General features: G+C 39.8%; 1 protein-coding gene and 1 non-coding gene across 2 annotated transcripts; both read left to right on the top strand.

Moving 5' to 3' along the window:
* The first annotated feature begins 370 nt into the window (after positions 1-370).
* Positions 371-12,171, top strand: LOC148410636 (transportin-2-like). The gene is made up of 25 exons (XM_088437332.1): positions 371-462; positions 2,193-2,292; positions 2,527-2,602; positions 3,342-3,491; positions 3,665-3,771; positions 4,117-4,250; positions 4,464-4,545; positions 4,629-4,751; positions 4,973-5,091; positions 5,187-5,247; positions 5,368-5,539; positions 5,671-5,823; positions 5,897-6,122; positions 6,331-6,502; positions 6,602-6,688; positions 6,857-6,964; positions 7,043-7,201; positions 7,299-7,386; positions 7,492-7,590; positions 7,985-8,080; positions 8,174-8,249; positions 8,603-8,702; positions 8,803-8,877; positions 9,535-9,673; positions 9,834-12,171. The coding sequence occupies exons 2-24, from the start codon at positions 2,194-2,196 to the stop codon at positions 9,640-9,642; spliced, it is 2,670 nt and encodes an 889-aa protein (XP_088293458.1). The 5' UTR covers positions 371-462; position 2,193; the 3' UTR covers positions 9,643-9,673; positions 9,834-12,171.
* On the top strand, positions 2,042-2,110 carry LOC148410637 (small nucleolar RNA SNORD41). Its single transcript, XR_015868281.1, has one exon. It is a non-coding gene; the product is annotated as a small nucleolar RNA SNORD41 (small nucleolar RNA).
* Positions 12,172-12,861: the final 690 nt, after the last annotated feature.

The following is a 12,861-nucleotide window of genomic DNA, read 5'->3' as shown; positions in this document are numbered from 1 at the left end:
GTATTGTAATGATTTTCAAACTTCGATGTGAGTGCCAATCGAATCAATTGTTTGAGAAAGAATCACTGAATAAAATACAAATAATGTATTGATAATCATAATTAATAATATAATAAAACTGATATAAACTGAAATAATATAATATAATGAAACTATGCATTCATCTCGTGTAAACGCTTTTTTTTACTTCAATGCAGCACATTTACCGTGGATAATTAAAATACAGTTCCGTTATTTTACCTTGAGTTTTTTTTAATGGTGGCGTGAACAATATATGTATACGCACAGTATTACTAATATGACGGCTAAAGTGAATTTGATGGTTCTTTTTTTCTCGCGAGATGATGACAACGGTAGCCGCCATGAGTCAGTTTCAGTCAGCGTGCTCATTTGAACAAGAACCGCTACGGGGGACGGCAGAAGAGCGGCCCAGCATTAATTGATCAACTAAAAGTCAATATTGTACGTATTTTAGCGTATAGATTGAATTCTTATTATTTAACGTGTTTCAATGGCTATATTGCCTCCGCGTGTAATTAGTGCATTCAGTTTGCTAAAGGTTTCGTTGTTAAGCATTAGCCCTGTACTAGCTTTAGCATTAGCACCACCTTGCGCAACGTGTTCAACAAGTCTGCAACTATTATTTGCTGGCATCACCGCTTAAACCGCAATCAGTTATGCGATTTGAGGTTTTTACATTCTATCGGGAACTGCTTTTGACTTCTTTGTTCGGGTTCAAGTTGTTTTTGCGCTGTATGTGTGCCCGTCACATGTGAACACGATGGCATGAAACTTTCCATTCGACCAGGCCCGAGCAAGAAGGGCAATTTCTTTAGCATAATCCTATCTGTGTACAGTTACCGAATGTGGACCAGAACAAATCATCGATGTCACATGTTACTATTGTTATCGTGTGAGTTGATTCTTCGGCGCCATTCAGTTTATGTGACCAATATTTTTCGGTAACAGTCAAAATTGATCATGACGGTCCTGCTACGTTGCTACAGTTAGCTGACTTTTAGCTTCACCGTTTCTCGGCCAAATCACTACAATGCAACTCCACCAAGCAAGTCGCTCAGATCCAAATCGACGCGTACGATACTGCAAGTGTTCGGATCTGCTTTTGTTAATTCTAAATGTAAACTTATTTGTAGATAAAATGCACTTCAATGAGTGAGCGAGTGCTGTGGGGGTTGGGGGAAGGATTAACTTGAAGGATTAAGCTGGGTCATATATTTCAACCACTCGTGTTGTTTAATGTGTTCGTTTCAGGTCTCGAGCCTATTTCCGAGGGGAATTATAGCCGTCAAAATAACCAGAGGTGGCAAAAGCTGTGCCTAAGAGTGGTTCCATCTGCATCATATTTGTAGAGAAGAGAAGTCACATTGCACATTGACGCGCCAGTTACTTTTTGAAAGCCTGGCTTTGGCGTGTTTTAGGGTTCTATTTACAATTTAAAAAACAATTGCTAATGCAAGTTCAAACAGTTCTTAATTTGTAAAGACCTATAAACATTTAAAGACGTCAACCCCCCCAAATTCTTGACAATAATTTTCTGTGCACTTTCCACTAGTCTAAACTCAACTGTCTGATTAATACAGGCAGTCCCCGGGTTACGCCATACTCGACCTACACTGTTCCGACTTTACGACGCTTGAGTCCTTGTTTGCAATCTAGAGTAGCCCACCGGTGCGGAGTGTCTTTGGACCTAATTTTTTCTTTTTCCTTGTCATTTTAACCTCCTTTTTTCACACCTTCAGTCCAAAAATAAAGCAGAACCTTCTAGTGATGCTGGTCCAGCCAAGAGGAAAGACATTATGGTGGAAACAAAACTGAATATAATCAAAACGTCGGGAGAAAGGCGAGACCCTGATGTATATTTGGATAGTTATTTAGACATTTAAGGGTAATTAAGGGGTTAATTCTGACTTATTTTAAAATTTTAGTTATGTCCCCAGTGTGGGAACAGAACTCGTTTGTAACCCAAGGACTGCCTGTAGTGCCTTGAGCAAATGTGATGTCATTTTGTTTCTTTGTTTTTTGGGAGATGATGCATCATGTCAATCTGATTCTCATTTGATGGCCTTTGTATTCATACTGTCTGATCCCAAGACCCCCCTTTTTGCTGTCCCTTCCACTTTGTGTTATTTTACATGATTGATGGCACCAAGTTAATGAATGCGTGTGCACAGGATGGAGTGGCAGCCAGATGAGCAGGGACTCCAGCAGGTCCTCCAGCTGCTTAAGGATTCACAATCACCTGACACAGCAACACAGAGAGCCGTCCAACAAGTATCCTGAATTTGCCACAAGAAATCTGAAAGTAGAAGCTGCTTCATATTTACAAAGGAAAACTTGCCAATTGATAATTTTGTCTTTGAAAATGTTGTATGCATAGTGTGATTGAAAATGCAAGATACTTGAAGAATTAACTCGCGACTTGAAGAATTGCCTTTGCTATTTTGCATATATTTTAAAATGCTCACATGATGATCCCGATGAAATTATCCTCAACTACTAATCTAGAAACTTGAACAACTGAACCAGTTCCCCGACTTTAACAACTACCTTATTTTTGTCCTTACAAGACTCAAAACTGAAGGTAAGCATGCCCGTGTTATTCCTATGTACAGCACTGCTGTAATGGTATACTGGGGTTTGTAGGATTTCTATTTAACCTAGAAATGCAGCTTTTCCCTGCCACGTGTCAATTTTCCTCTTCGTTGCTCTACTTGCTAAGGACGCTCGTCCACTGGTTAAAAGCTGTGTGTGGGTAGTAAAAATCACTATTGATCACTCATTGGTTGATTCGATTTATGCTAACCGTTTAACCCGAAATGCTTTTGTATTGGACTCTACAATCCTTACTTTTCTGCACTAGTCTAGTATGTATTTCTGTCATGTTTGCAGTGCAGTTTTCTGTAAAACTATTTTAAATTGGATAACTTACCACCCCAAGTGCTGTGCGTTGGGAAGATGAAAATTTGTCATCCACCTATATATTTTGTTAAAGTGACTTTGTACGTGTGAAGGATGGCCAATATGAAAAGAGCTTGAACTTCCTCACGGCTGAAATTCATGCCTGTATATCCATTCTCAAAGTAATGCACATTATTCAAATGAAAGTTGACATTTCTCCTTATACCAAACAATGAATACATGTCAACAATCACTGCTTTTGTCGTGCATGAATTTGCACCATGTTTCGAAATGGTGACTAATGGACTTTGAGATTAGTTTGTAATGCTAGTTTCTAGTCATGCAAATTGCAAAATAATGTCAAAAGGATTTAGCTCGTCTAGACTTTGCTGTCAATAAACTCTTGATAACCTACCTTTCAGATGAGCCCACTCGTTCTCTCAGCGGCCTGATACTGAAGAACAATGTTAAGGCTCATTACCAGAACTTCCCACCAACTGTTGCTGACTTTATCAAGCAGGAATGCATCAACAACATTGGCGACCCCTCACCCCTCATCCGTGCCACCATTGGTGAGTATCAATCTCCTCACTATTTGGCGTTTTCGGGCTTTGGAAGTGATGCATAAAGTCAGCTGATTGCCTGTGAAGGTTTTTGTATTCATACTGTCTGATACAAAGAGTCTGCCAGTCCATCCAGAATGAACTCGTCCTTCCACCCCTGAAGCCCTGTTTCTGTCTTTTAGGCATCCTGATTACAACTATTTCCTCCAAGGGAGAGCTTCAATCATGGCCTGAGCTCCTGCCTCAGCTCTGCAATCTGCTCAACTCAGAAGACTACAATACATGCGAGGTACAACAAAAGTTTTTTTTTTTTTTTAACAATCCCACCTGGCAAAAATAAGTCAAACACATCCCCAGAACCTTCTGGAAACTGCTGAGGAAGTATGTCTTTTTTAATTTAATGGAAGAAGAAAAAACAGCAGAGCACGAAGGGGTGTTAAAGATGACGCACAAAGTGGCAAGGAAACCCTGTAATTGTTTGAAACTTTGACAGTAGAGAGTAATTTCTTAATGTTGACTTGAGTATTTTTGCTCCACTACCATTTTATCAACTCACACAACCCTGTTCTCTCCTCTGTGTCCCTGTATGTTTGCGTTAGATTTGACAGCCTCTCTGTGTCTGTCCGTGTCTCAGGGCTCGTTTGGAGCGCTGCAGAAAATCTGTGAGGACTCATCAGAGCTGCTGGACAGTGATGCTTTGAGCAGACCGCTCAATATTATGATACCGAAATTCCTCCAGTTCTTCAAGCACTGCAACCCCAAAATTAGGTACAGGACAGGAGGAAATTCACTGGCAGATTTTCTTCTTCTTTTTTTTTCATGGCTAGCAAAAATTCCGAAGGTTTGGTGTGAACAATGAAAATTTACTGTTTTTATTTTTTATTGTAAGAATTTTAAAAAGTTGTCCCCATCTTCCTCACTTGTAGTTTGTCACTCTTTGCGCTTTGTGTATATATTTGATTTTTGATTCATTTTGTCCAGGTCCCATGCCATAGCCTGTGTGAACCAGTTCATCATTGGAAGAGCACAGGCCCTAATGAACAACATTGACACCTTTATAGAGGTTGGTGTTGGATGCTAAAGTGTGTGTGTGTTTTGGGGGTTTGTCTGGTAGGGTTTTCATCATGTATTGTTCCACCCCCTCAGAGTCTCTTTGCGCTGGCAGCAGACGAGGATTCAGAAGTCAGAAAGAATGTTTGCAGAGCTCTTGTCATGCTTCTGGAGGTCCGCATCGATCGGCTCATCCCCCACATGCACAGCATTATTCAGGTAAGGGTCTCACTGCTTATTCAAAAATGGTTGATTTGGATGTGGGTGGCCTACTCATTTTTCTGAAACTTATCTCATCTGGAGATGATGACACACCCAGCTCATTGATTCACATGATACCTTAAGTTCCTAAACTTCTGATCCAGATTTGCTGCTGCTCTGTGTACTTGTTGAAGCTGTGGTACATTTGTCCCCAACACCTTTAATCTTTCTTCTGGCAGTACATGCTGCAACGCACACAGGACCCAGATGAGAACGTAGCTTTGGAAGCCTGCGAGTTTTGGCTGACTTTAGCTGAGCAGCCTATCTGCAAGGAAATGCTGTCAGGACATCTGGTGCAGTGAGTACCTCACATTTATTGTAACGGTACCGAGCTCCCAAAAAAGAATCATATTTATTAACTTGTGTTTTTTCTTCTCTCCACCTTCTTCCCAGGCTGACTCCTATCTTGGTAAATGGGATGAAATATTCAGAGATAGATATCATACTTTTGAAGGTGAGTTGGTGTTCTGATTTTAAAGTGCAAGGCAGTAAACTCAATTATTTAATCACCTGACCTAATTAAGCCCAAACACTAATTGGGAAGTTGTCTTCATTGCATGTATGTTTTAACCAGGGTGATGTCGAGGAAGATGAAGCTGTACCAGACAGCGATCGGGACATCAAGCCCCGTTTCCACAAGTCACGTACGGTCACCTTGCAGCATGAAGGCTTAGAAGCAGGGGACAGTGAAGACATTGAAGACGACGATGATGATGATGACGATACATTGTCAGACTGGAACTTACGTGAGTAGAAATACTGTTCTATACACGTACAGTAGACAAGCATTGACTTGCTCTATCATGAGCAATGAATGACAAATGCAGGCTTCCAATTAGCTGTGGATTACATTTGAGCAATTTATTTGAACCCACAGGAAAGTGTTCAGCAGCAGCACTGGACGTTCTTGCCAACGTGTTTCGAGATGAGCTGCTGCCCCATCTTCTGCCACTCCTGAAAGACCTGCTCTTCCATGGTGACTGGGTCGTCAAGGAATCAGGCATCCTTGTATTAGGCGCCATTGCCGAAGGTAAGATATTGGCCTGCCAATGATCCTCAAATCCAAACACATTCTACATGAAAATACTGTCTTTGTGGCCCAGGCTGCATGCAGGGCATGGTTCCCTACCTGCCAGAGCTCATCCCTCACCTTATCCAGTGTCTAAGTGACAAGAAGGCCCTGGTGCGCTCCATTGCCTGCTGGACCCTTAGTCGTTATGCACATTGGGTAGTCTCCCAGCCCCCCGACTCCTACCTCAAGCCTCTCATGACAGAGCTTCTTAAGTGCATCCTGGATGCAAACAAGAGGGTCCAAGAAGCTGCCTGCAGGTGAGCTCCTTTATTTTTTCTTCCTCACGTGGAAATGATGACACACCCAGCTCATTGAATAACAATGATACATTTTGTTCCCATATTTTGTTCTGATCCACATCATTTTTATCAAATCATTTGTTGACTGGTAGAGTCTTTTATGTACCATAGATTAGATGAGTCATGTTGTTGTTGTTGTCCTACTCCATCTTTGTTTTCACCATAGTGCGTTTGCCACCTTAGAAGAGGAGGCATGCACAGAGCTTGTACCATATTTAAGCTTCATCTTGGACACGCTGGTATTTGCCTTTGGGAAGTACCAGCACAAGAATCTTCTCATCCTCTATGATGCCATTGGAACTCTTGCAGACTCGGTGGGCCACCACCTTAATCAGCCCGTAAGTACTTATTGGTACCAGGTTTTTGCCGCCAGGCAAGAATTTTCTGATTTTTTTTTTCCATCACCTTATCTCATTTCTATTTTATTTTTTCCCCAGGAGTACATTCAAAAGCTGATGCCGCCTCTTATTGCAAAGTGGAATGAGCTCAAGGATGAGGACAAGGATCTTTTTCCTCTTTTGGAGGTAATTATTTATCAATTTTAATTTTGCATATTTTTCCAATTAAAAAAATATGTTTCAACATCGTAGATCATGAAGCCTAACTAAATCGAAGTCTCAAGTAATAATATTTCCCCTCACGATTGGGATTTAACCAACACAGCAACATGTCCTTTTCGTGGTTTCTCTTAGTGTTTGTCTTCAGTTGCCACTGCACTGCAGAGTGGGTTCCTGCCTTATTGTGAACCTGTCTACCAACGCTGTGTCACACTTGTCCAGAAGACTTTAGCTCAGGCTATGGTGAGAGGTCAAATGCTCATATTTTTGGGGGGGTGCTTGTTGGTCTTTGAAAATTATACTGATCTGTGACTTTTGCAGATGTACAACCAGCACCCAGACCAGTATGAGGCACCTGACAAAGATTTCATGATTGTAGCTCTGGATCTGCTCAGTGGCCTGGCTGAGGGTTTGGGGAGTCATGTGGAGCAATTGGTAGCCCGGTCCAATATTATGACACTGCTTTTCCAGTGCATGCAGGTATGGGCCATTTTTAGCTTATTTGTTTTGGGGGTTGGGGCTCAAATTGGATAAACACTGCTACTATAAGAACACTAATACGTTTTTTGCGTTGTAGGATACAATGCCTGAAGTGAGGCAAAGCTCCTTTGCACTCTTGGGAGATTTAACAAAGGTCTGCTTCCTGCATGTTAAGCCCTGCATTGGTAAGTTATTTTATTTTCTTTCCCCTTGATGCATGATACCGCCATTATGACGCCGTGTAGTAGGTTGTATTAAAAACAATTTGTTTCATGTGTTCTTGTCGCCAGCTGAATTCATGCCCATCCTCGGCCTTAATCTCAACCCAGAGTTTATTTCAGTATGTAACAACGCTACCTGGGCCATTGGGGAAATTGCCATGCAAATGGGTGAGTAGACTAGCATAAGATTAATGACAACTGCCATGTTTGCCTTACATTCAAAATAAATCTTTTTGCTGAAAACAAGGTCTCAATATCTGTACATGATGAAAATCCCAGCTCATTGACCAAAAATGAAACACATTGTTCCTATATTTTCTGATACAGATATTTTTGACCTGAAATGCTATTAGCATGTATCAACTCCAAAGTAGCGCCTTTTGGGAATTTGTAAGCACTACAACTAAAACCGATACAGAGTACCCATTTAGCTGATTTTCCTCAACCGTACTGTTTCATCAGTCTGTCTGCTGTTACATTTGTCTTGTACATTGGTTGGAATAAAAAAAAAAAAAAATCCTTCGCTAGCACAAAATTCTAGTTACTCATTTTCATTGTCTAGGGGCAGAAATGCAGCTTTACGTTGGAGTGGTATTGCCACATCTTGTGGAGATCATCAATAGACCCAACACACCAAAGACCCTGCTAGAAAATACAGGTATGCACATAAATCATGAAGGACCTCATACAGTTTTTCTTTTAAAGCATTTAAAGCAATGATGTTCTAAATACCTTTGTTCTTCTTGTGCAGCCATTACAATAGGCAGACTAGGTTATGTCTGTCCTCAGGAAGTGGCACCACAGCTTCAACATTTCATTAGGCCGTGGTGAGTCATTGTTTTTTTTTTCCTTCAGATTTTTTTCATTTTTGCAGATTTTTTTCCATTTAAATGCACAGCACTACTCGCTGGTTTAATGTTTAAAAAAAAAAAAGATATTAGCTTAGTGCACGTCAACAACAATGCAATGTCGACTTTGCCTCTGCTTATTTCTTAGATTGTTGTTGAACATTTTGCTTTCTCTTGTATTTGCACAATGTCCACAATAGACTGAATTGTGCAATACAGTTAGAACTCTATTCTTTTGTTTTGGACAATCGTGTTTGTTGAATTAGATGCTGCAATGATTTTACAGACACTGCCAGAATGAATTAATGTCAATTTTGTTTTTTTCTTCCCAGGTGCACATCGCTGAGGAATATCAGGGATAACGAAGAAAAAGATTCAGCCTTCCGTGGAATCTGTGTAATGATTGGCGTAAACCCAGCTGGGGTTGTGCAGGTGACCTGATTTAATCACTTGAACGCTTTACTGTTAAGTGTGAAATGCATGTGGACATACAACGTGTCCTTGATTTACTAACGCAGTTCTTTCTGTTTAGGACTTCATTTTCTTTTGTGATGCTGTGGCATCCTGGGTCAACCCTAAGGATGACCTGAGGGACATGTTTTATAAGGTGGGTGACATTAAATGTTTATATTTTTCCAAACATCTCGAGTTGTTTTCTTGCACTGTGATGATCATTTCTAAGACATTCGAAATCTGACATATTCTGCGGATGACTTTTCAGTCTGAGACGTGCGGTAGAGCTGGCCAAGGTGTTTTTAAAGGAGAGGTCAACCACCACAAAAATGAATGTTCTATGTCCCCTTTGTAGTCTAAATACGGCATTCTGATTAAGATCTAATTCATGCGACTATTATGTCACTTAGTGTCAACTGAAAATAACATCACAGCTGGTCAGGTAACGGACCAATCTCGGGATTACCCTCTTTCTGTGGGTATTTTTTATTTTTATTTATCTATTTTGTGCAATCATACGCTGAGGTGTGTTTGCCCATTATTTTCTGTTGATAGCAAGTGACCGCCCACCCTCAGATAGGTAAATCAGCTCTGTTTTGCTTCTGATTTAATGTTTCACAAAAAAAACACATCAATCAGAATGCTGCATTTACACTAGTGAGGTAGAATTTTCATAATGTTTATTAAAAATAAATGAATAAAACGTTGACTTCCCCTTTAAGAAAATTTCACCATTTGGGGGGAAAAAAAATCTAGGATAAAAAAGATTGCACATACACCAACCCCTCTCCATACCTTCCATTTTTTCTAGATCCTGCATGGCTTTAAGGACCAGGTCGGCCAAGAGAACTGGCAACAGTTTTCAGAGCAGTTCCCTCCGTTGTTGAAGGAACGTCTTTCAGCATGCTACGGCGTCTAACAAGTCCACACTGGATGCTGTGACCTGTTTGGTAAAGTCTTTTATTTTTATTTTACTTTAGGGATGGTAACACACCCAGCTGAAAAAAAGCAGTCATACATTTTGTTCCATGTTTCACATCATTCTGTACGTGTTATGCTATCAATGTTATTTTAGCAACTTTTTGATATGTTTTGTTCTATCTCCACCAGGTTAACATAGGGAGGGGTTACCAGGGGACTCATTGCACTGCCCAGCGTAGCAGGGATGGATTATCTGGAAGGATGTGACGGGCCCTTATGTGGCAGAGGGTCCCTTCCCCCCTTTCCCTGTGCCCTGTGTCTCTGTGAGGGAGGGTGGGAGGTGAGGGAGGGTAAACTTAGGGATATACGTATACCTCTTGGATTTCACGCCTTGCAAAATCCAACATGCTCAAAAGTGGCTTTCACCAATAGCACCACAGGGATTCAAGTCAGTTGGTAGCAAAAAAGGGGCCTGGCTTTGACCTCCCCATCCTCAATTTGATGATTTCAGAATAGTGTTGAAGGGAGGGTGTTTTCTTATAGGTACATTAAAAGAAATGATCTGAACCAGCATAGGGTGCCATAGTCTCAAATTTCCCCATGCACAGTGCATTGACGCGCATACATCAGTGTGTTAAAACGAGCTTGTGTAACTTTATTATTACAAGGCACCTCTCAACTTTGCCAGAGGCTAAACAAAGCATACTTTTATTACGTGTAAATGCAGGAAATGTGCATAAATGCACCTTTTTACATACAGGAAATAATGCAGAAACCCTTTGGTGTGCATCTATTAAGGTCTTTTCATTTTGTCATCTGTACATTTATGCTGTGTTATGATCTGATTGCCTCTAAAGCGATGCATGTTGAATGAACATGATTTATTTAGTCATAATAGGGAGGCTGCATAATGTGTAGCGATCAAAATGTCCCACGCCACCATCGCCCTCATGTACCTTACTCCAAATCTTTATCGTTTAAAGGAGGTTTCATAAATACCATCACCATACCATACCATAGGTAAATTAATAATTAAAAGAGAAACATATACTGTAGGCGGGATAAGGATTGTATTGCTGCTTCATTTCTCTACTTTTCAAAATGAGATAAGCCGTCAATAACTAGATTCTTACTGATATAATTGCACTTTTTTTTCTTCCTTTAAGAATTATAGAATTTAAATGTACTGATCTTGAGTGGTAATTTCTGATAAGGGATTCTATGACAGTCAATGGAAAGTAATGATAAAGTAATACTTGAGGCCTCTTGACATAGGAATAATAATTTAGCTAGTCCTAAAACTAAGGTTGAAGAGGCAGAACTATTTCAGTATTTTACGTCTCATTGCAGCTCTTTAGCCCCCCACTTACCCCCCTGAGATTCATTCTTTAATCTGTCATTATAAAGATGTCATAAACCGTGCATGCTTTCCAATGAGTGTTACTGCTCCTTGGATATTTTATAGAGTCCCTTTTTTGGGGGGGTTGGGGGGGGGGGGTCTTGCTTAAGAGCTTTGTTGAAGGCAATATAACTTTCTTGCTGGACTGATGGGGTACCGTTTCAGCTTTTGATCCAGTTAATAATTATTGACAGCTGACATGTTATTCCACCTGTTGACACTGTGTATGTTATGCCTGAAAATACACTGATCCCAATAGTTCTACCCGACACTGGATAGCTGGATAGAGCAATTTTTTTGTATCCAGCTTTGTCTTCTAGCCATTGTCCATAGTGGACGATTGTAATGGAAGTGTGTATGGCTTTCAGCCTGTGGGTGTTTCGCTATAAAGGTGTGTACGTAAGTATTGCTTACATGTTGTTTTGCACCAGCCCTACCCTAAGGTTATGTGCCGGGCATAGTCTGGGAGGGAACATTTTGTGTGGCCACTGCCAATAACATTTGCCTGCCATTTAACACCAGAACAATTTTCTGTTAGGAGGACTATGGTAAACCAAAAATCTAACTCCCATCACGTTGAGTATTAGCTAGCTTTATGAATTATTTTTTTAATCAATGATTTTTGGTATGAACTTTTGTAGCACAATTGCATCGGCTCGGTTAAAGCTGCTAAACCACTCGAGATTCTCACTAAAGACAATTTGGTTGGCAAGAATTAACACAGGTGGTGATCTTTGCATATTGTGATACTGGATTTTTTGTTTTGTTTTTGTTATTTTATTTTTTTATACTTGTGGTATTAATTTATTTTGTGTTTTTTGTGCATTCTGCACAAAGTTTTTTTTGGACTTTAAAAGTTTTTTTTTTGTTTTATTCTTTTCGTTTAAAGAAATATTCATTTTATAGTGGACCATTTAATTACATCAAATTTGATGTTGTGGTTGACTGAAGGAGTCTGGGCTTGGCGCATACCTTAGGGAAGACAACTTAATCATAATATTGTTTATATATGATATCAAGGCTGGCGACTTTCACCTCCATTTTTGTTTAACTGTGGTGCAGGTGGGATGTTTGCTGATGTACTCCTTTTTAATTTTGTCAAAGGGGAAAATAAAAAGTTTTCTATTACACTGTGTTCCAAATTATTCAACGAGAAAGGCCTGTGCTCCTGTCTTGGTTACCGTTAAGATTAGAAGTTTGATTTCTCAACTGAGCCAATTTAAAGAAACACAGAAATCTTGTGATGTAGTAATTTTGCAAGCCAATAAGTCATTATGGCAGTTAATTAAAACGATTTGAAATTGCATTGACTAGAAACACGAAGAAAAAACTGCATGGTTAGAATCCAACTGAATAATCAAATGAGCCAAAAGTCGTTACAAGGGACAAGGAAGGCATTTGTAGTCAGCGGCTTCTTGAAATTAAAATTGAGAAATGTAAAATTAACTTATCAAATAGAGGTTACAAAATACCCTTGCATTAAAAATGTGATATAGAAATCTTGACATTTCTATACACTACCAGAAGCATTCTCAAAGAGCGCGTTACAAATGAAAGACTCGTAGTTCTAAATAGTTTGTTTTATGGAACAAGTATTAGAAGTAAGTATAGCAAGACCTTGCAGGTGAGGTCAGTGCTTTTGAAAATGAAGCTGTTTCCCAAAGGTTGAATACACTTTAAATTTTGAATAAGGAAAACAACAAACGTGAATGAAGGTACCAAGAGGTAGAAACTAAAAAGTATTTCCAGCAAAGTAAGGGTAATACTCCCTTAAAAAGAAAAAAAATTCTGGACAGGAAAAGCACCCTTCTTAGTGTG

The sequence above is a fragment of the Hippichthys cyanospilos genome, chromosome 16 (genome assembly GCF_059441005.1).
Source record: "Hippichthys cyanospilos isolate Australia breed blue-spotted pipefish chromosome 16, RoL_Hcya_1.0, whole genome shotgun sequence".
NCBI classification, from domain to species: domain Eukaryota; kingdom Metazoa; phylum Chordata; class Actinopteri; order Syngnathiformes; family Syngnathidae; genus Hippichthys; species Hippichthys cyanospilos.
Note: the sequence above shows the minus strand (reverse complement) of the source record. Positions and strands in the feature narration are given on the sequence as shown.

Coding starts and splice junctions, on each gene's coding strand:
- LOC148410636 (XM_088437332.1), top strand. CDS start 2,194: ATGGAGTGGCAGCCAGATGAGCAGGGACTCCAGCAGGTCCTCCAGCTG. Junction 5,092..5,186: donor CTGTCAGGACATCTGGTGCA/GTGAGTACCTCA, acceptor CCTTCTTCCCAG/GCTGACTCCTATCTTGGTAA. Junction 8,703..8,802: donor ACCCAGCTGGGGTTGTGCAG/GTGACCTGATTT, acceptor CTTTCTGTTTAG/GACTTCATTTTCTTTTGTGA.